The sequence below is a fragment of the Benincasa hispida genome, chromosome 12 (genome assembly GCF_009727055.1).
Source record: "Benincasa hispida cultivar B227 chromosome 12, ASM972705v1, whole genome shotgun sequence".
Classification (NCBI taxonomy): domain Eukaryota; kingdom Viridiplantae; phylum Streptophyta; class Magnoliopsida; order Cucurbitales; family Cucurbitaceae; genus Benincasa; species Benincasa hispida.
This window is the reverse complement of record NC_052360.1, coordinates 1,196,447-1,220,019: the sequence shown is the minus strand read 5'-3', so window position 1 is coordinate 1,220,019 and position 23,573 is coordinate 1,196,447. Positions and strand designations below refer to the sequence as shown.

The window sequence follows — 23,573 nt, the reverse complement described above, 5'->3', positions numbered from 1 at the left end:
TATCACGCAAAACTAAATTGTCAAACGGGGAGATATGGCCTTTCCCTGCAACAAGGGCAAAAGACCCATCTGCAATTCGAATACGCTCATTTCTAGCACTTGGGTTGTAAGAAATAAACAAATCTGAAGAGCTGGTAAGATGATTTGTGGCCCTTGAGCCCACAATCCAAGGTTTTTTTTACCATTTATACTAATAAGGCCAAATGAAGGAAAATTACCTGATTGTGCAATAGTAGTCACCCCAACCGTACTCAAACTGTTCTTACTGTCAACAGAAGAATGCTTCTGAGTATGTTCATCTGTTGAGTCACTCACTAGGGCACGACCAGTCTAAGAAGCACGGACACCGACACGTGACACGACGACACCGATACGGCGAAACGCCAATTTAAAAAAAAGTAGGATACGACACGTCGGGGACACAATTTTTTTTATTAAAAAAATTAAATATATGTCTTGAAATAAACATATTTGGAAATATTCCATTTAAAAACATCATTAACAACCATACAATCATAGATAAGATGACAAACGGTCCAATGTCATAAGTTATAACAAGTTTTAGTAATTAGTTGAACACCACAAAAGTTACAAAACCACAAAATAGAATTGAAGAAGCCAAGCCATATTTTCTTCATTCTTGTCCAATGTCCTCTTAACCACTCGAAGCTTCATTCTGATCACCATCGTCAGTAAAAACTATAGCTTCCAATTCTGGTTCGTCCAAAGATAAACTAGCTACTTCAAGCATTCCCGCATCTTCAAATGAATCAAATGAATCTCCAGCAATGTCCCACATTTTCGTCTCTCCTTTGAAATACTCAGGAATTCTTCTTGGGCGTGGCGAAGTTGTCGGCGAATCTGGGCGTGGAGAATCCGAACGAAGTTTGGGTGTGGAGAAGTTGCTGCCGGCGTGTCTGCGTGTGGAGAAGTCGCTGATGTGGAGGTTTGGGCGTGACGTTTTGGGCGTGGAGGTGTGGCCGGTCGTCAATCGAGTGGGCGTGGAGGTGTGGCGTTTTGGGCGTGGGGACTCGAGAGTTTTGATATTTTGAAGAAAAGAAAAGTGGAAAGGAATAATATATTTTTAAGTTTTGGGCTTGGGCTGATGCTTTTAGGCTACTAACTTTAGTTTTATAAGCTTTCATTGTTTTTTCTTTTTAATTTTGCAGTGTCGTGTCCCAGACGTGTCCCAACCGTGTCCCCATCGTGTCGTAAATTTAAAAAAATAATAAACTGGCGTGTCGGACACGTGTCGGAGGCGTGTCGGTGTCGGACACGTGTCCGACATTGACACTTGGCCATCTTAGGAGTGTCGGTGCTTTATAGCGACTAGTATTAGATTTGTCATGAGATTGTCGTCGCCTACTGTTTGGATGTCTCCCGTGTAATTTCCAACACTGGTCCTTTGTGTGCCAAGGCTTCTTACAGTACTCACACACAGGTGGGGGTTTTTTTATTGCTATCAGCACTGGGCGACTTTGCAATGAAGGCAACTGCATCAGTTGTAGTAATAGGATTATTCATGGCACATGACTGATCCTTTTCCAGCCATATTTCAAGCAAACTTCTCTGAGAGAAGGTGTAGGACGTTGGCCCAATATTCGACTACGGACACCATTGAATTTAGGATTTAATCCAGCCAAGAAAACATACACAAGGTTTGCTTCTTCAATTTTCAAGTATTGAGCCCCGTCTTGCATGCAGTTCCAGACAATCTCTCGACACAAGCCCATCTCTTGCCAAAGCATTTATAATTTGTTAAAATATGATGTCACATCCATGGACCCTTGTTTGCATTCATGGACCTGCTTGTGAAGTGTATATAGTCGAGAGGCATTCTGTCTCTTTGAGTATAAATCCCGTGCAACCTCCTAGATGTACTTGGCGATTGCAGCATACAATAATGGTCTACCTATTTGAGGTTCCATACTATTCACGAGGACAGAGCGTAACAGCGAATCTTACCCTTTCCAGATCCGTTCTTGAGGATTGCCTAGTACCGACTTCGGAATCTCCCCCGTCAAGTACCCAAATTTGTGATGTCTTCTAAGGCCATTCTGATCGATTGGGACCAAGAGAAATAATTTTGGCCATTTAATTTTTCTCGTACAAGAAATCCTGCAGAGTTGATCATCGAGCCAGATAAATAAGAAACATTTGGCAAAATAGAGAACAAATTTACCGGATTCTCTGAATAGACTGGTTGAACCGGTTGGGGATTTGCGCCGAACATCGTATCCAAGTCTGAAATCTGTTGTTGGAGATATGCCAACCATTGTCTAACATCATCTGGGCATTGGGTTGAGCCACAAGTGGCCGGAAAAGGAGTATCCACTGATGGCTAGAAAGATGTTGTCGGTGGCTGCAGGTGGTTCTCGTATCTGCCTGACGCACGAGGTGGCACCAGCTGGTTCGAGCGGCTGGATGGCTCGATTGGATTCTGGTTTGACTGGCTGGAATGCTCGAGCGAGGTGCTAGTCGTGGCTCCACGACGATCGATCTGACCTGGCGTGGAGGATTTGAACGGTGCGGTCGGCAGCCACCCACGGTTGGGCTCGATCGGATTTGTCTCTGTCCGATCGTCGAAGGCACGACTGGCCTCGATCTGATTCATGGCTTCTGTCTGGCACGGCGGCTCCCATCGACTGCAGTTGGACGGCAAAAATCAACTCCTGTAGGGTTGCTTGAAAACATTCCTTCACGGCTGCTCGAATGGCTGTCTTCATGTCAAAACTTGAAGTTCCATCGGTTGAAGACGACTGTGGTTGGTTCTCTTCCATAATGGCTAGGGTTTCGTCGCCTAGCTCTAATACCATGTTAAAATATAGAAGAAGAAAAGAGAATAACAATGCACAGTTACGTGGAAACCCTAGTACAGGAAGAAAAACCATGATATGAAGATCTTTCTTATTAGTTAATTTGATACACTGAATACACAGGAACACAACGTATAAATAGATAGTAGGAAACCCTAGGGGCCTACACAATTACATAAATGCCCCTAGGTTAATAACCCTATTTTCAACATAATCTACAAAAGGAAATACAACCTAGCTACTTGATGTAGCCGAGGAGAGAAAAAGGAGAGAAATCTCCAATAATAAAATCAAAATATTTATTATGAATTAAAAGTTATCAATACAAGAAGACAACTACTCTGTTTACAGAGAATTGAAAAAGAAACTAATCCTAATCCTAATTAATAAAAGAAACTAATCCTAATTCTAATAAACCAAAGAAAGTTATCCTAATCCTACTCAATCGAGAAAATTAATCGTAATACGATCACCAGGGGAGAGGCGCTCCCTGTTTTTTTTTGTGGGCTGGTTTTTTTGGATTCCCACGTATTCTTTCATTTTATTCTCCATGAAAGGTTATTTCTTATATAGAAAAAAAAAATAAAATAAGGATTATTGTAAGTGCCTCATGTCAAACCCCTTTACATATTTTGTTGAGGTCGATTGTATCATGAGTTGACTAAAACAATCCATAACAAGAATAAAAAGGAAAGATGAGAGAGGATCATCTTGTCAAAGGAGGCATTAAACTTCCCACTCAAGCGACCATTAAGGAGAATTGAGACGTTTGCCGAAGTGATTCTTATCCATTTTCTCCAAAGTTGAATGAAACCTTTGGCCTCAAGAATATTATTTAGAAAAGTCCAATTCACTTTGTCGAAAGCCTTCTTATTTAGGAGGACTCAATGTTAAGCTTAATGAGATATCCCTTCTTCTTCCTCTTTTTCCATTCATCAACAAGCTCATTAACAATGAGGGAAAAATCTGATATTTGTCTACCATCAATAAAAGTGGATGGGTTCTTAGTGAACGTGGATGGTAGAATCTTTTATAATCTTTTGGAGGGAACTCTTGTAGAGACATGGGGTAAGACAGATGGGTATATAGTCACTAACTGCTCGGGAATAGGATCTCTTGGAAATAAGGCAAATATAGGTTTCATTAAGTGAAACGTCGATAATCCCATTCTAAAAAACAAAACTGGAATACTCTCATAATGTCACATTTTAGAATGTGCTAAAACTTTTTAAAGAATTCAGTTGTAAACCATCAGAGCCTGGACACTTGTTAGTCAGTAATTCAGAAACAGCATACTGAATACTTGATCTCTTCGTCAGTAAATACAGCTTTCAACGATGAGGCTTACTGGCACTTTGGTTTCCTTGAAAAACCATTCTCCTGCCTAAATGTTTCATAAATTAATAACATTTCTGTCCTTTTTAACTTTATAAAATATAAAATACTTTCATCCTGTGAAGTGCAAGGTGTTGAGTTTTCCTTTATTAGTATTGATTCATAACCTTCTTTTCCTATGGAAGGTGAGAGCAGCATCTGTTACATGTTTCGCGGGTATTACTTCCTCTGTTTTCTCCTCTCTCCCTAAAGAAAAGGAGGACTATATATTGTCTTCAGTGGTAAGCTTTCATTTGGACGAGACCGAAGTCTACTCTTGAATACTATTTTGGTGGATAAAATCATTTTTCAAACAGCTATGTGCTTTATTTCAAAGGTGAATGCTGCAGTGTATGACAAGGTGCCTTCAGTGAGGTCAGCTGCTTGTCGTGCCATTGGTGTCATATCATGTTTCCCTCAAGTTTCTCAAAGGTGCTTCTAAAGTAATGGTGTGCTAAACATTTATGTTTTCTTCATTACCTTCATCTTGAAACGGTGAGTGGACCTTTTCTAACTATCTAAATGATACAGTGCAGAAATTCTTGACAAGTTCATCCATGCTGTACAGATCAATACTTGTGATTCTTTGGTTTCGGTAACTGCCTTTATGAACCTCCGTTGGTAACAGCGTGCAATATATTCTGTTTCTCTTTATCTATTTATGTAAATAATTCCTAAAACATTTCAGGTAAGAGTGACAGCCTCTTGGGCATTGGCAAATATATGCGAATCAATCCGGCGCTTTTTTGATGATTTTTCTTCAGGACAGCCTACAGGTGGGTTTATAGGAACAGGCTAGTTGTAATTCACCTTTTGGGAATCTTGCAAGTGTTATGTACTAATAGGGTTAAGGTTTTCTGACACTTAATTCTTTATTTTCTAGATTCAATAGAACGTTCTCATATATTAACACTATTAATTGAGAGCAGTTTGCGTCTAGCAAATGATGGAGACAAGGTAAACCTTCGGCTTTGCTAATTTATTATTGTAGAACTTCTTTTTAAACTTTTATACGTAATTGCCAATTTTCATTCCTAAAAATAAATAAACGTTACATTGATAAGGATACACACTCCCTAAGGAAAAGAAATAAGAATTGCATGTAAATTCTAAGCCATCTATCTGCAGAATTGTGAAGTGACATCCTGGAATAGTTAGTTACTAGTCTACACTGTTTGTTAGTCCTAACTGATTAGTATACTAGCGGTTAGTTGTTTATTTGGTCAGTTGAGATTTTTTTAGTTGCAACACTATTATAAAAAAGGCAAATTATCCCCATCAAGGCATCTATAAGTCTGATTTTGAATTTATACCAAATTGGTTTCCAACTAGTAAGAAGACTTGATGGCTGGAAAAAGGATAACCCCTTTCGGAAGTAATGTAGTTCTGTCCAACACGGAGTCTAAAGAGGAATTTGTCTACTTTTGAATAAAGAAGACGATGTGGATGCTTATAATTGGACATGTTAGATATTATAATTAAATTTATCTTCACCCATTAACTTAAGTTTTTGGGTCAATTGGTGATTTAAGATGGTATTAGAGCAGGTGGTCTAGGGAGGTCCTGTGTTCAAACCCCGGCAACATTGTTTCCTCCCCAATTTATATTGATTTCCACTTGTTGGGTCTTTCTTCATATTTCAAGCCCACAAGTGAGGGGGAGAGTGAGATATTATAATTAAATTTACCTTCACCTATTAGCTTAAGCTTTTGGATCAGTTGGTGATTTAAGAGGACATAATGGTTATAATTGCTATATTTTCTTTCATTTTGTTTCATTATGTTTTGAGTGCTAGTCTCTTAATAAATATTATTGTTTCCTTTTCAAAAAACAATCTGGATGCAAGGCCACTTGGGGGAGCTCTAGACTTGTAGCATTTGTCTTGTTTTTTATGAATTACTTTGCCAACAAATTTCTTTTCTTTTCAAAATTTTTATGGTATTTAGGGGTTTCAGAGTTTTAGTTTCATTTGATTAAAAGGCACCAACAGATTTGATCTGTTTGTCTTTAGTATAAAGTACATTGTATATGGATTTTTGCCACTTGATGCAGTAGTAGTTTCCAATTTTTTGTACCACTAGATTAAATCAAATGCTGTCAGAGCTCTTGGAAATCTTTCAAGGTTGATAAAGTTTCCGTGTTTACTTTCCCCCTGTGAGAGGACTAGAAGCAATTCAGGGTTATATGCAGTGGCTAATAACTCTGAGGTTCTCTTGTCGAAGGGTGATTCAAAAGTGCATCCTGGATGTACATCAGAAAAACTCAATGATACGATTTCGTTCTACGATTCGAGTTTTCTTGAGAGAATAGTTCAGGCATTTATTTCTGGAATCACAACTGGAAATGTGAAGGTATGATTTTTCATGCGAAGTTTAGTTACCTTATCCTGTCAGGTTTGCTTTCGTGTGCATTTGTCTTTATGGCACTAAATATTTCACAATGACAAAAATTCTAACGTTTGCTGAACAGGTCCAGTGGAATGTTTGTCATGCATTAAGCAACTTATTTTTAAATGAAACATTGAGACTGCAGGACATGGACAGGTAAAATTGAATTTAAAACGTAAATCTGTTGTCAAGTAACCAGTGGATATTCCTTACTTCCTGCAACATTTTAGAATTTAAATTTAAAGAATCACTTCCCTTCTTGGTCAGTCCAATAATTTTTGTGGACTATGGGTTGTGACTGCAGGAAATGGACAGATAAAAAGGACTTAAATGTTTGGATAAAATTATGTTGTTTCAAAAAATATACTTAGACAAACTCCTTAGATTTGTTCAGATCATCGATGCAATTAGCGGTTTAGGTTTGGTGCTAAATTTGTCCATAAATGGATGGACGTGTAAGTAAAAGTTTGTTGCTTACCAAATCAGAGGAATAGGTTTCGAGTGTAGTGGGATTCTCCTCAAATTGGAAATCTTTCCTTCAAAGATGGGAGAATCTCATTCCGTAAACAATTTCATCTGTTTTTTCTTTTCACTTTACACTTTCACCCTTTGCTTCTTCTACACATTCAATCACTATCAAATTTAACCTCATCTAATTGATGTGCTTTCATTATGAAGTTACAAATTTCTATTAAAAAAAGTTTATTTCTTCATTTTAATGACCTATTATTTGTTAATTTGGAATAAAATAACTGATCAATTAATTACTCTTAGATAACAATAAAATAAATTATAATAGTTCATTACTTTTGTTTTGTTTCTTGCTGGTTAGTTTGTTGTTTTCAATTTTTTTTGTTAGTATTCTGTTTTGGTGAGTTTTTAGTTGGTCATTTCTTTTGGTGGCTGCTATGTTGGCTTTGTTTTTCTTTTTCTTTTTCTTTGGTTGGTTGGTTGGTCTTTTTCTCCTAGGGACGATGTTGTCTAGAGCATTTGTATCTTTTCATATATCAACAAAAAAAAATTGTTGTGTTTAAAGAAATTAATTAAATTCATTCTCAACAATTGTTCTTAGTTTGTAACCTTGAACATTTTATTGTCAATGAAGAATTTTATTCACAGGCTGAAGGACATCGTTATTTATTATCATTTTTTCTCTTTTTTGCTGCTTTGCTAGGGTGTCATCACTTTTCAATATTCTTTTGCTGCTATTACGTGATTCCTCTAATTTTAAGGTGAGGATTCAAGCTGCTGCTGCTTTATCTGTGCCAGCTTCTGTGTATGGTAAGTACCAGGTATTCACTATCAGTATCAGCTAGCCTGAGAACGTAAGAATGGAAATGGACTACCTTAGTGAAGTCCATTCTACACTTAGTTTCAGTCTTGCATGATAGATTTCTTGAAAGGGAGCTGGGTGCTAGTAAGGAGAACTGTGTTCTTGTAACAAGTCATAATACTATTGTAATTTTTCCCAGGCTTTAAGGAAATTGAAACTTCTGCAGACGGATACCTAAAAGCAAGTTTAATTTTTGGCAGGCTATGGGAAGTCTTTTCCAGATGTAGTCCAAGGTCTGGAGCACACAATTGAGAACCTAGAATCAAATCATATTCTTGCTCCAAGTTTCAAGTATAAGGTTGCACTTGAGAAGCAGGTCAATTCCTTGAATCTGTTTCAATACGAGCAATACTACTACATTAAAACAAACTAGCACTTTCATTTCTATCATTGAGTGAGTACTTTGGATTAGGAGGTTTAGCTGTGAACTCGTGGACCAACAAAGAAAAGTTGGTGATTATGAAAACCTTTTCTTACAAGCTTCAGAAAATTTTGTGAATGGCATCCACAAGAAAGCTGGAAAATGTAATTCACTCCCAAAACACTCATCTCTATTTTTATTCTTTGAACAGCTATGTCATCCGTCCGAAATTTCCACAAGGATGAGATTCATCCTCTTAATCCAATATTGTCCATGTCGATTCAAAAAAATAATCCAATATTATCCATGAAAGTTGGTCTTTTACCCAATTGAAGTTTGTTAGTGGGGGTGAATGGCTAGCTCCAAATTTAAGAATTCAACACACACACACGCATTTAGGATCCTACTGTTTGAATGTTCTTATACAAGCAAATGTTGGTGGAAGTTATTTTCATTCTTCAACTTATCTTGGGCCTTCGGAAAGGCTATTAAATAAAATGTCTCAAGTTTTGGTTGATCCTCTACTCTCTCCTAAAGCTCAAATACTTTGGTATAATACAGTTAAAGCTCTAGTCTCAGAAATCTGGTTTGAAAGAAATCAGAGAGTTTTCCACAACAAGACTATGGATTGGTCAGACCGTTTTGGTTCTACCCATCTACTTGCTTCCTTATGGAGTTCTCAATCAAAATATTTTGTTGATTACTTCAAGATATTTGTCTTAATTGGAATGCTTTTGTTTTTCCTATATAATCATGTTTTCACTAAGTATATCAAGTGGATCTCTCTTTTGTATTAGGATGTGATAACAATGCTAAGGTTATGTCAACCTAGTTGAGATATCCGGGTGCATCTATTAATCCTTAGTTTCTATGTTTCTTTGTATTCGCTCATTTGCTTCTTGTATTTTGAGGCTTTGAGCAATACTCTCTTTTCATTAATGAAAGGTTAAGTTTCTGATTCCAAAAAGAAAAAAACACACACACACACACTCAAAAGCACGGCAATGACTTTTTAATGTGGATCTGGATGAGTCCTTTTCATATTCCCTCCCTCTTTTGATAATTATTATTTAATTGCTTAATGTTTTGGTTGTGTACAGCTGACTTCAACCATGTTACATGTTCTAAGTCTTGCTGCCAGCACTGACTATCAACCCCTGAAAGATTTTCTGGTCAAAGTAAGTGCCCACTTCCTTTACTGATTACAGTATATCGGGATAACTTGTGCTCCCTTCCTTTACTGAATACAGTATATCAGTATACGTATAACTTTCTTTACTTAATTGTAGAATATCAACTTACTTTATACTCTGTAGTTTTTAGATTCTTCAACCATGACCATTCATAAAGTCGATAATTATATGTAATGTGCACTAATGATAGACTATGTACAAAGAAGATACACAGATGTGCTGGAAATTATTAGACATATATGCATTGCATATCGAGGTTGAGAACTATGTCATGTAAGGGACTGGGACTTCCATTCATCTTCGTGTATTAAAATGTGTTCTTGAATCTTGCTGGCATGGGGGGTTGGCATTTGAAGTTTTTCCAAAATGTTAAAAAGTCATAATGTTATAAAGTAAATATATTGATCAGAAACATGATGTATTAGGACATAGTGAAATAGCTTAAGAGCAAGGGGAAAAGAGAGAATCCCCACCCAACAACTAACAATGAACAGCTTTCCAATCTTGTCCACATGAAGAAGAAATATGAAATGTAAAAATGTAGTTTACGACACGTTTAATGTAGAAAAATTAAGTTAATATGTATGGATGAAGTTACTTTGGGTGGAATTTTTATATCTGATTAATTTGCATTATAGAAATTTGTTGGTTTTAATTTGAATCAATGTGAAACAACCGTTCAAATATCATAGAACTTCCTTAAATAATTTTCATGTTAAACAAATGCAAGATTGAACTGTTCTTAATAGTGGCACCTATAGGGTACTGATGTTTTCTGATAATTGCTTTTATATTTAAGACATGTTCCATAAGTCATTGTATCAAGACTCGCTATTTTGGTATCCTAATTTCAAGGTTAAATTACATGCATCCTTTCTTGTGAAGTCTATTCTGTTGTAGGACTGCAACATGGACTATATTACATATAATGTTTTCATACATATATAGCCAGACCCCACTTGACATTTTCTTGAGCTGCTGTGTAAGCTATGTTATTTCTTCAGTTATCTTAATTGTTATCCTAATCCTTGCTAGAAAGCAACATTTCTTGAGGAATGGTTCAAGGCACTTTGTTCATCAGTTGGCGAGAGAAGTAACTGGTGTGGTGATGGGGAAGACAATTCCACCAACAACCAGAAGAGAGAAATGATATCGAAAGCTTTACGGTCACTGATTGAAGTATATACAAGCAGCAATCATAGTGCAATTTCTCAGAGATTTGAGGACTTGGATAAATGGATTCACTAGATTACTTTACCATTCTTGGTACGTTGTTCTATCAATTTTAAAGAGTTCGGCGGTTACCATCTTTCGTGTAAGAGATGCAATCCCCTCTGATGAAATGAATGGGAAGTAGAGGAATGTTCTACTGGCGTAAGCCATGAGATGCGCCTTAAGATGTTATTTAAGTGAAAGTTTTAAGGCGTGATTGGCACGAGCCATGGCTAGATCTGGTTCTTGTTGATTGGAAATGGAATATGGATCGGCCAAGGGGTACTCTGCAGCGAAATATTAGTATTTAGTTAAAATTTGGAGACTATGCTAAGCTGGGTACGCAGGCAGATTGGGGAAACCTTCCTTCTCAGTAAGCTGAAAGAGAATGTTTATTTTTCATTTATGATGTACAGTATTTTGTTCGTTTGTGTAGTTTCTGCAAGGTTTGAGTTCAATTGTTTCTCAACTTGCCAATGAAGATCCTTCTCTCCTTTTGGAGTTCATGAAGTCATGTAGACAATATTATAGTTAAAGTTGTAGTGTAGCTTCTTTTCTATTGGTCTATTTATTATGTATAAAATTTGATTTTGTAATAAATTATGATTCGTAGAATTATGTATAATGTTAGTGAGAATTATTATTATGTGTTTTAAAAAATGTTTCACCCTAAATATAACACATTTATTTAGTGGACTATTCTTCTAATCATTGTTACTTCGACCTTTTTTTTCTTTCTGACTAAAGGGATTATTTAATATAAACTTGAATTTTGGGTTCAATAGAACAATTATTTTCAAATTTTTTTGTCTAATTAATCATGAATTTTAGATCATGTTGAATTGGTTAATGACTTATTAGATCTAAAATTGAAAGTTTATGAGCATGATAAATACGTTCTAAAATTAAATAACTTATTAGACAATAAATAAAATAAAATATTGTCATATATATATATATATTACAATAAGGGAGGATTTGAATTCACAAACATCTTCATCATTAATCATCAGCCCATATTAATTAGTTGAACTATGCTGGACATAAACCTAAAATTTTGAATAATAAATTTGTAATTTATCAATTATGATATGCATTTTCAATAAAAATATTTACAAATTACAAAAATTTACAGATTCACAATATGTTTCACGCTTGGGAAAAATATTTAGGTCAATGTCTACTTTAAAAACGTAATAATATGTATTTTTAAAGACTAAATTTTAGTTTTTCTTTATGTTGTCAATTAAAATTAAGGCCACATTTACCCCCATTGAAAACATAATGGATCAATGAGGATAAAAAAAGTAAGTCCCATTTGATTATTTTTAATGTTTACTTGCGTTCTACATTTGTACTGACACATGAGCTTCGCATCCAAATTTGATAGCAATCTGATTGATAAATAAACAGTATTCAATCTGATTGCACTTGAGAATTACCTCCTATCGTTATCATTATTGTTGTAGTTACCGTTATGGCTACCATTACTATTATTATTACTGTTGAAAAATTATCAATTTTGACAAATTTACTGTTACTATCACCGGTTACTGCTTGACCCTCAGAGGTAGAGGCAACGGTAATAGTAAATTTTACAAGATTCATCATTTTAAGTAAATATGATTAAAATCAATCTAATTACGTTTGTGATTCAAGCTAATTACAATTGATTGATGGTAGGCATCAATAATTATTGGTGGCAGCCCGCAACCATCATGACTGTTAGGGTAATCGACCTGCATCGTTGCCGATCACAGTAGTTGGCTAGTGGCAATTGATGATGATCATCAATGACCAATAATAAGTAGTAAGAGATGAAGCCTAAATAGAGATTTATTTTCCTCAAACTCAATTAAAAACTATTCTTCCAAATCCAAGAGTTTGGTTTATTATTCCAAAAAAAATTATTTTTATTGCCCAAACATGTGCGTGGCTTCAAAAGCGTAATTCCAACCCCATGGGCTACACACCAAATTTGAGTATAGTTTCAGCGTAGATGTCACAAATTAACTTCTCTAAAGTTGGATATTCAATCTCCCCTTCAAATTCTAAACTAATAAAAAAAAACTTAATTATACAAAATACTCCCAATCTTTGTATTTTATATCAAAATATTCTTGAACTTTCAAAAGTTTCAAAAATATTCCTAAACTTCCAAAATGAGTTAAAAAAATACCTTTATCTTTAGTTTTAGATGGAAACCATTAGTGTTTTGTATCAACAATACCCCTATACTTTCAAATGTTTAAAAAATACTTCCAAACTTTAAAAAAAGTTCAAAAGTACTCTTACTGTTGTATGAACAGAAACTGCTAATATCGACTTACTTCTCTATTTTCCATCCTTATTCTCCCATCTCAACTTCAATACCCTCTTACTCCCCCTTTTGGTAATCATTTGACATTTGTTTATCTAAAATAAGTAAATAAATAAAATTGCATATTTCACTTAAAATATGTGGACTATAATAAGAAGAAAGAGAATAAGTGAAGTACCAAGGGATTTTAGGATTTAAATGTTAACAAAGTCGACGTTAGTAGCTGAGTGTGTATTAATAGCCAATTATATTTTTTGTGTTAATAGCAAAATACATTTCATTTGGGTATATTTTAAGGGGTGGTTTTTATTTTGAAATTTTGTGAAATTTTATGTTGTAACTTAAAATTTTGGTTGCTGAGAAAATTGATGTAAGCTAAGAATTGGAAAAGTAAGAAAAATGAAAATATCTATATGAAAGACAATGAGTAGGAGCTTTTTTAAATTTTTTTTATTTTAAAGTTATTTTTGCAATGAGATATTAATGATTGTTGTTCATATACTAACGATGAATCTACTTTTGTATTATTTTTTTCTAAGTCAAGGGTATTTTTGAAATTTTTTTAAAGTTCATGAATATTTTTTAAATAAGTTTTAACGGTTTTCTTCCAAAATTAACGACAATGACATTTTTTTAACATTTTTAAAGTTTAAAGATATTTTTAAAATTTTTGAAAGTTCAATAATATTTTTGATACAAAATATAAAATTTAGGAGTATTTTGTACCATTTAAAGAAAAAAGAAAGAAAGAAAGAACATATCATGATTCATTCATCATTTTTTTTTCCTTTTATATTTTATTATATGATAAGTATACATCATATTATAATGAGAAACTATATATTATATATATATAAAAATTAAAAAAAAAAAAAAAAAAAAAAAAAAAAAAAAAGACATAGACACTGCGATTAAACGACAAAGAAGAAAACCCTTTTCGGCTTTTTGACCCACCAACGTATTGATTTGATTGGCATTTGGCATCCCATCCCCATCTGACATACCTCGTTCCCTAATCCATTACACCAAAATGATTGCAAACTTCTTTTTTTCTTTTTTATTCTCTTTCACAATTGTTATAGAAAATTAAAATACGTTGAATGGTCTTATTTTTTTAAAAAAAAAAAATGAATTAGCCCATATTTGAATTTTGTCTAACTTATAAGGTTAGTCATCCACATTTTTAAATTTGTAAATATGTTGTATTAAACAAGTTCTTATTAAGTCAATAAATTATACAAATGTTGTGATTTGTGTCTATTTAATTTAGATACTTAACAAAAATTTCTAAATGGATCTTTGTGATAACTCATGCCCTCACTTTATTATTTACCTAGCAAGCTACCACATTTACTCCATAATGTATTATTATGTTGATTTTCATACATATTTAAGTATTTAATGGTGTAAGCTTTTACTTGATGGAGTTAACCTATTGCGCACATAATTTAAAGGTTTTTATTTAAAAAAAAAAATTCGTAGAAACCTTTTAAAGACGTAAGTGTACTTAAATATACACTTTTGAAAGTAGGGTCGGCTTATGCTATAGGCGAGTGAGGTGATCCCCTAAGGCTTCCATTTTAAAAAGGTCTCATAAGTTTACGTTGGGAGAATTCAAGATCTTTCATATTTCTTACTTTTTTTTTTTTTTTCAAAACTAAAACCCTTCCAATTCCCGTCATAAATATATTGTGTATGTAGGTTAGATTCAATTTAAGTTGAATTTTCTCTCTCTAAATCTATCTCAACTCTAAGATAATTTGGTTATATTTGCATACTTAGGTTATATTCCCGTCATGTAAGTTCAATACTTTAACATCTAAAATTTGTTTATATTTGCATACTTAGAATATCAATTTGTCTACTAAAAAATATGAATCTGGACATAAAAAGCTCAAGAAAAAAGAATAGTAGAAAAATTGATTGGATCTCAAAAAGATACTCTCGAAAATTTTGTTATTGGAAGTAAAAGTAAAAAAACTGATGAAATAATAGAAAATGATAGGTATTGACAAATCAAAAAATGAAACAAAAATAGTAGAATTATATGTTTGAAAATAAGCATGTAATATTAGAAAAAAAGAAAACAATGATAATATTAGTAATGATAATGAGACATGTATGGTACATTATGAATATAATATATATGATCTAGGAAGATGAAAAAATATTGATTCTAAAAAAATTGACTTATTGGTAGAAAAAGATCCAATTAGAGAAAGTCATTTAATTTTTCCAAAAGATAAAAATTCTAAACATTTTTCTAATATCATGATACTAAAAATTATCTAATGGCGAAAAACATATAGAAATTGATTAGTTTACTCAAAGGATTTCGATAAAGTCTATTATTTTTGTTGTAAATTATTTGGTACTAAATCTAATGTAGTTCAATTAGCTAATGAAAGAGTTAATGATTGGAAAATCTTAGTTCTCGGTTTAAAAGTCATAAAACCAGTAATGAACACATGTCTAATATGAATGCTTGGGTTGATTTATAAATTAGAATGTCAAAAAAAAAAAAAAAAATTGGCAAAGCTATTCAAGAATTAATTAATAAAGAAAAAGAACATTGAAATAAAGTATTAACACAAACTATTGCTATTGTTAAAATCTTGATAAAAATAATTTAGCATTCAAGGAAGTAATAAAAAAATTTATCAAGAAAATAATGGAATTTTTTTAAGCTTAATTGAAATGATTGCCGAATTTGATCCAATAATGCAAGAACATATTTGTCGTATTCAAAATTAAAAATAAATCATTATCATTATCTTGGACATAGTATACAAAATGAACTTATACAACTATTAGGACTTGAAATTAAAAATATAATTATTGAAGAAATTAAAGAAGCAGAATATTTTTTGGTTATGTTAGATTGTACACCTTATGTAAGTCATTAAGAATAACTGTCTCTTATATTGAGGTGTGTTGATATCTCAACAAGTCCAATATAATAGAAGAATATTTTCTAGAATTTTTAAAAGTTGAAGATACTACTGAAAAAGGTTTATTCAATATGCTCATAAACACAATTAATGATCTTAAACTTGATATATCGAATATAAGAGAACAAAGATATGGCAATTGATCTAATATGAAAGGAAAACAAGGTGTACAAAAAAGATTACTAAAATAAATCCTAGAGCATTTTATATACCTTGTGGTTGTCATAATCTCAATCTAGTACTTTTTTACATGGCTAGCTCATGTCATAGAGCTATGACATTTTTTAGAATTGTGCAATGTATTTATTCTTTATTTTCTTCGTCTACAAAACGGTTGAAACTTTTGCTAGATCGCATATCCAACTTGACTATCAAAGCATTGTCACAAACACGATGAGAAAGTCGAATTGAAAGTGTTAAAACAATAAGATTTCAAGTGCCTCAAATAAGGGACGGTTTATTAAAATTATGAGAAACTAGTGAAGATCTTAAAGTGAAAAGAGAAGCTAATTGTTCAGCTACTTATGAATTTGAAGATTTTGAATTCTTGTTAGACATGAATATATGGTATGATACCTTATTTGTTGTTAATTCGATGAATAAAGTCTTACGACATAAATATATGCATATTGATGTTGCTTTAGATCACTTGAAAGGTTTAGTTTCATTTTTAGAAAAATATAGAGAAAATGGATTCACAGATGTTACGATTTCAGCTAAAGACATTGCAAATGATATGGAAATACAATCAATATTTCGTGAAAAAAGAATGCTTCAAAAGAACAAACAATTTGGTGAGAATCTTGACATTGAAGAAACACAATCACTTGAAGATTCTTTTAGAATCGATTACTTTTACTATATTATAGATCAAGCAATTTCTTCACTTAAAATAGATTTGAACAATTATAAGTATATGAAAATATCTTTAACTTCTTATTTAATATGAAAATTTTAAAGTCATTAGATGATAATAATTTGAAAAGATATTGTATTAATCTTGAAAATACATTAAAACACGATACATTTTTTGACATTAACGGTTTATATTTATTTTTTCAATTAAAAATATTTAGAGAAGTCTTGCCAAATGAAATTGATTGTCCTATTAAAATATTAAATTATATATATATATAAAAAAAAGATCAATGCTTTTCCAAATGTATATATTACTTATAGAATATTATTAACAATACCAGTAAACGGTTGATTTGGCTGAAAGAAACTTTTCAAAATTAAAATTAATTAAATCTTATTTGAGGTCAACTATGTTGCGAGAATGATTAAATGAATTGATCATATTATCCATTTATATTAATGAATTTATATTATCGAAATTTAATACATAATTTTGCATCTCAAAAAATAAGAAAAATAAATTTTAGATAATATTTTCTATACGAAGACTTCTCTATCAAAGTTTTGCCTAAGGCTTCATATAATCTTGAGCCACCCTTGTTTGAAAGATCACGGAAAACTTTTAAAAGCACAAAGATTTTAAACATGTAATACAAAATACATCATCTTGAATAATTAGGAACTAAATATGTAAGTTAAGTTTGTTTAAATTTTTGTTTGGATACTAATTTTTTTTGTTCTATTTCGCTATGTGAACTTTTTAAACATCCATTATAGTTCCTAGACTTTTAAATGGTGGTAGGCCATTTTTATCTCTATCACTAATATTATGTCAATGAGTTAATACATCGATGGTGTGTCCCTCGGTGGATCACCCTAAGAGAGATCATTACATTTGAGAAGAAATCAAATCAAATTATTCAATTTCTTAATCTTTCTTACTTATTCCTACAAAAGTACAGTTAAAAATGTTGATGTCAAAATCTTGACACAAAAAAATAAATTTGACCTTCATGTGGCAACAATTATAAATTTGTTAATTAAAAAAGAATGTGACCTGTACAAGATACGGTACTTGCAACACTGGTTCCAAAGAAAATCTATGCAGTAATTATTGAGTTAACTTACTTCCTCTAAAGGTTTTACCTCATACTTATAATGTCTGTTGACCTAGATGTTCTTCTCTTAGAATTTTCGAGCTACATTTGAATTCTTTGATCCTCTCATGGGTTGGCTCACTCATGGGACAATTTATTCAAGGGCTTCTTGGGGTTTGCCTTGACATAGGTCAAGGTTGAGCATGGTACCATAGGCCAACTTTCCCTTTTTAGCCCAACCCTTTGTTTATGCCCTTTAGCCTAAAATAGCCCATGACACAAATGATCAAAGAAAATCATTCAATCACTACCGGTAGGATTGGATTCATCACATTCCCACCTAAAAATGTACTTATATCCATTTTAAGTTGGCTACATACCAAACGTTCGGTTGGCAACTTGGTTACACCACAAGTTGCCAGCAAAAGATAAAGTAGTCACTTCTTTATAGCTTGTACACTAAATTGATATTTCAAAACATTTATAAATCAAAATCGAACAAATATTATTCGGTTAGATATCAATATGAGGTATCAACATGAACGTAATTCAACTGACATAAATTTTTATTATCAATTTTAAAGTCTGAAGTTTACATATTTTAAAAAATAAAATAGATATCAACCAGAGATTTAAAGTTTGTAAAATTATAGAATTCAATCTAGAACTATTTTGAGTAGAGAGCAATTATTCGACTGGAAAAGGCAGTCTCTATCTTGGCCTCTTGTGCACTAATCAACTCCATATTCCATATGTACTAAAGCTTTTAATCTTTACTTATAACATGAGATTTATATATTATAATTTAGATTTCTATTTGTTTTCTATATTAAAACAATCAAATATCATATTCATTATTCTTTTATTGATTGTTAATCAAGTGAAAAATATAATGTATCTCATGGGTCGAAAATCTAATTCTAATCTTCGTATTTGTTGTAGTAAAAAATTATATCTTGAACTAAAAAAATAATTATTTTTTTAGTTATATTTATTTTAACAACAATATCCCATTTTAAATAATTAGAATCATTAATGAAATTAGTATAGGTTTAAATTTTGGTTGTCGGTGTTCTTTCTCACTTCAATGCATTTCACTAATTCATAGTTCTATTAGAAATCCCCTTTGTTTTTAATGCATTCCAACTTTGGAAATATGCCTATATCTAGTTGAACCTACATATTTTATGGTAGATTTTAAAAGCATTTTGTTCTCAATCATTTTGGCTTTTTTTTTTTTTCTTTTTTTTTTTTTTTCTCTTTTGCTTCCATCATATTATTGCTATTGCTGGCACAAATTTAGCCCATACTTTAAATTAGGCAAATAATCTCTTAATTATAAAGTAAATTTAGGGGTAATTGTAAATATAGCAATTACATTCAAAATATTCGCCGATATAGTGTATTATAAAAGAATTTGTTGATATAACAAAATTAAGAGCAAGCTCTCATAGTCTATCAGTGATAAACTATATCGTTAATAGAAATTTATTACTAGTAGAAGTCTATCACCAATAGATTTTACTATATTAGCAAATCTTTAAAAATGTGGTTATACACTTAATTATTAGCACTAAAAGTGTGTTGCTCATTGTAATTTACCTTAAGTTTTAATGATGTTAATTCAACTTTTAAATGTTCTATTTTACCGTTTAAATTTTAAATAGGTTTGAAAGTAATATTTCGTAGGTTTTAATTATATCACTAAACTTTAGAATTTATTCTTACTATAGTCTTAGCATTTCAAAATTTTCATTATAAGGCTTAATCATTGAAATTATTTCAAAAATACCATTTTGTTAGCTAAGGGGTAGGTAATCCAGAAAGGACTAACAAAATTTTGAGTCTCTACTTAACTACTAATCGAAAAAAAATAGTATTTGAAAAAATTAAATATAATTTTTTTCTCGATCGATACCTTCGACTTCTAGGGACGAAAATCATATCAATATCACTTAGCTAAGCTCACTTTAACATTTTTCAAGAGATTTTTTACACTTTGATATGAAAACTGTATCATTTATTAGTCATTTTTTTTTTATTCTTCTAGCTTCCCCAAACAAACATTTTTCAATTGACCTCACTCTTTTATAATTTGCTTATTAATTTGTTCTCATGAAATTTTTTTTTCTTTGACTTCTCTTTCTTTCAACTTTTTTGGCATTTGATTTTTCATAGTCAAAGAGGAGTTCGGTAATTTTATAAGTGCATAATTGTTCTTACACTATATGGCTTCCCCTACCATTTTAACTAAAATTTTATCGAACGACCATTTTTTATCCCCACCAAAATACACCATACGAAACCTTTATTTTTCAAATAACTCCCACACTATATACTTTCATCTTCATTTTAACAAAAAAGCTAATCAAATATTTGCTTTTGAAATAAATTCAAACGGCTAAAAGTTAATTAAAATGAAACTAATATCACATCGACGATTATCTTGTAAGTCATCATTCCTTTTTATTTTTCTGTCTTTATTTGAAGAGAAAAGTTTAAGAGTAGAAGTGAAACTTTTAAAAGTTTAAGAATATTATTGAAATTTATAACCTAAAATTTAGAAGTATTCCGTATAATTTAGGAATATTTTTAAACGATATCATTTATTGAAACCTTTTTAGAGAGATTACTAATACATTGGGCATCAAAGTGAAATTAAAACTTTATTGTTATGCAATATTGAAGATGTATGATTAATATTTGGATCTATACACCTCAAAACATGAAATTTTAAGTTTTTATTAATGCTTTCATAATGTTGATTTTGATGTGCTTAATTTTTTTACCATTTTGTCAAATCAAATCTAATTTAATTGATATGTGAGTGTGTTAGTAACCACAAAATCTATGATTTTAATCTCTTTATTCCCAATTATATTGAAAAAAAAACTTCTAACTCAATCTAACTAGTTAAGTAATTATTGTTAATATGGATACGATTTAAACATAAATTCATTTTCTTGAAATCAAAAGTTAAAATTCTTATTTCATATTTAGCTTTGGTGATAAAACTAGGTCAAAGGAGCATCTCAATTATTGGTGTAAAGTACAGATCTGGATTCTTCCAATCGATTTGTATCCTAATAAAACTTTAGATCAATTTTAAAATAAGAATGAAAATGTGTAAAATATTCGTACAACGTTACATTTCTTTATAATGCGAAGATGTGTGCAATATTTTAGAACCTAAGAATGTAAATGCTACGACGTGGGACCTTATTCCATTTCTCTCCATTAGACCACAATCAAATTATTATTTTTTTATATAAGAAATATTATTTATTTATTTATTAAAATTAAGCTTATAGACACTATTTCTATCTCCAAATTTCTTGTTTTGTTATCTATTTTTACCAATGATTTAAAAAACCAAGACAAAATTTGAACACTAAAAAAAATCTTTTAAACACTTTTTGCTTTAGAAATTTCACTAAAAATTCAACTATTGTACTTGCAAATCATTATAAGAAATATGGAGGAAGTATACTTAATTTTTAAAAACCAAAAAATAAAAAAACGGAACATATACCAAATAAGGTTTAAAATTTTGATCTCTAGATGTTGGATCTAGTTTCCATTTGTTCCTTGCATTTCAAAATTTGAGTTTGATTTCAATTTAATCACTAAAGTTCCAAATTGTTACAATTTTACCCCTAAAGTTTGAGTTTTATTTCAATTTGGTCTTTACGTTTCAAAATTCACATTTTTAACTTTAATTTTTCACTAAATATTCACTTTTAATAATTAGTGTTAATATCTAACATTTTTTTAGTACAATAGGAGTAGAGAGATTCGAACCACAAACTCCTAAGTCGTTAACATATTCGTACGTCAGTTGATTTATGTACACTTTGGCGTTAATATCTAATAATTAATTTAAAATAATAAAAATATAATTAATTAAGTTTCATTTCTATTAAAATTTAATTTATTAATTATTTAGAATTACTTAATAGACATTAACGTCGAAGACTAAAAGTGAATACTTAATGACAAATCAATGTTATTGCTTAAACGTGATCCACTTGTATGTCAAATACATACATGTTTAAGTTACATAAAATAACCTTGGATCTTAGTTTATTAGATTGGATTAATGCACACTAAATATCAAATAAAATAATATCTTATTTGATTAAATAAATATTTCGTATATAAAATTTACAAACTACGAAACCCACAAAATTTAGGGTATCAACCCAACACATATGTTAGATGAGTTACCTAAAACTTAGGTGTTAATATGTAACAATTAGTTTAAAATAATTAAAAAATATATTTAATTAAGTTTCATTACTTTTTTATCAATATTAAAATTAATTTAAAATATAACATTGAAAGTAAATACTTAATGAAAAATCAAGGTTGAAAGTACAAATTTTGAAATCTAAAACTCAAATTGAAAGAGAAACTCAAATCTCAAAAACAAAATTGTAACCTTTTAAAAATTATGAACTAAATAAAAATTAAATTAAAAAATGATTTTTTTAAAATATAGAAAAAAAATCAAAATATTTATCATTAATAGCAAAATATCAACGTTTATATGTGTTTATCATGATGCAAATAGATATAGATAGTAGTCTATTGTGATATTTTACTATTAGTTAGTAAAATTTTTAACAATTTTATCATTTAAAATAGTTTCTCTAAAAAAAAAATCTAAAAACCAGAAAAAAAAATATTTTTTTAATTAATTAATTAATTATATATAGAATGGGAATACGAAGGGAAGGAGAAGCCGATTATTAAGATCAGATGTAGGGACACATGCCACTCATACATATGACCTTCACGTGATTTCTTTTCTTTTCTTTTCTTTTCCTTAATATTTAATTTCCCCCCCTCTTTTTTTTCCTTGTATGGCCCTCGCTCAGGAACTCTGTCTCTTTCCTTTTCTTATTTATTGTATCCATCTTTGTTTTCACTTTTTTCTTTTTTGGTTAAAATTCATTTTTCTCCATTAACTTTCCTGGAGGTATTAATTTAATTCATAAACTTTATTTTGCATTTTGTGTGATAGAGTTATTGTCGTGAAATTGTTGTTAAGATTTAATAATTTTCTTACCTAAATACATCAATAAACTTAATTAGTGATTCGAGATGTCTAGAAGCTATTAAATAATGAAAAATCAATATATAATTTTAATTTAATTTTTTATGACATAAATTAAATTGTCATAAATTTGAAAATACAATGACCAAATTATTGCATACTAAAATACAAGGACCAAATTATTATAAATTTAAGAGTATAAGTACTATATCATTACAAATCAAAGTTCAAAGGACTAAATTGTTACCTTATAAAAGTTTAGGGATCAAAAGTAATTTTGAACTTTTTTTTTTTGTAAGAAAACACATTTTCAGTTGCTCAAGTTATGAATATGATTTCCTTTTATCTTAGGTTTCAAAATGTTACATCTTCATATCTTTTGAGTTTTGTTTTCATTTGGTTTCAGATTTATAGATTTAACACTTTTACTCCTAAATTATTAACACCTATTTTTAGTAATTGGTGTTAACTTTCAATTAATTTTAATAACGACCGAAAAAATAATGAAATCGAGTTTAATTATAGTTAATTTTATTTGCTTGAAATTAATTGATAAAAAATAAAACAAATGACTAAAAGTGGTCATTGATAATAACTCGAGAGTAAAATTAT

The 23,573-nt window shown here is 30.8% G+C and overlaps 1 protein-coding gene across 3 annotated transcripts in view; it reads left to right on the top strand.

Annotated features, from left to right (window-relative positions):
* Window positions 1–11,336, top strand: part of LOC120068002 (HEAT repeat-containing protein 6) — a 67,849-nt gene extending 56,513 nt beyond the window's left edge. For 2 of the 3 annotated variants that reach the window (XM_039019661.1, XM_039019660.1), the window contains 11 exons: window positions 4,337–4,432; window positions 4,528–4,622; window positions 4,722–4,785; window positions 4,879–4,966; window positions 5,074–5,147; window positions 6,272–6,541; window positions 6,660–6,733; window positions 7,752–7,858; window positions 8,111–8,226; window positions 9,372–9,449; window positions 10,500–11,336. In XM_039019661.1, coding sequence (XP_038875589.1) covers window positions 4,337–4,432; window positions 4,528–4,622; window positions 4,722–4,785; window positions 4,879–4,966; window positions 5,074–5,147; window positions 6,272–6,541; window positions 6,660–6,733; window positions 7,752–7,858; window positions 8,111–8,226; window positions 9,372–9,449; window positions 10,500–10,712 — 1,275 coding nt within the window. In that variant the 3' untranslated portion in view covers window positions 10,713–11,336. Of the gene's footprint in view, window positions 1–4,336; window positions 4,433–4,527; window positions 4,623–4,721; window positions 4,786–4,878; window positions 4,967–5,073; window positions 5,148–6,271; window positions 6,542–6,659; window positions 6,734–7,751; window positions 7,859–8,110; window positions 8,227–9,371; window positions 9,450–10,499 lie in introns of those variants that run through there. The other variant, XR_005479066.1, reaches the window with a different exon arrangement.
* The last annotated feature ends 12,237 nt before the right edge of the window (window positions 11,337–23,573 follow it).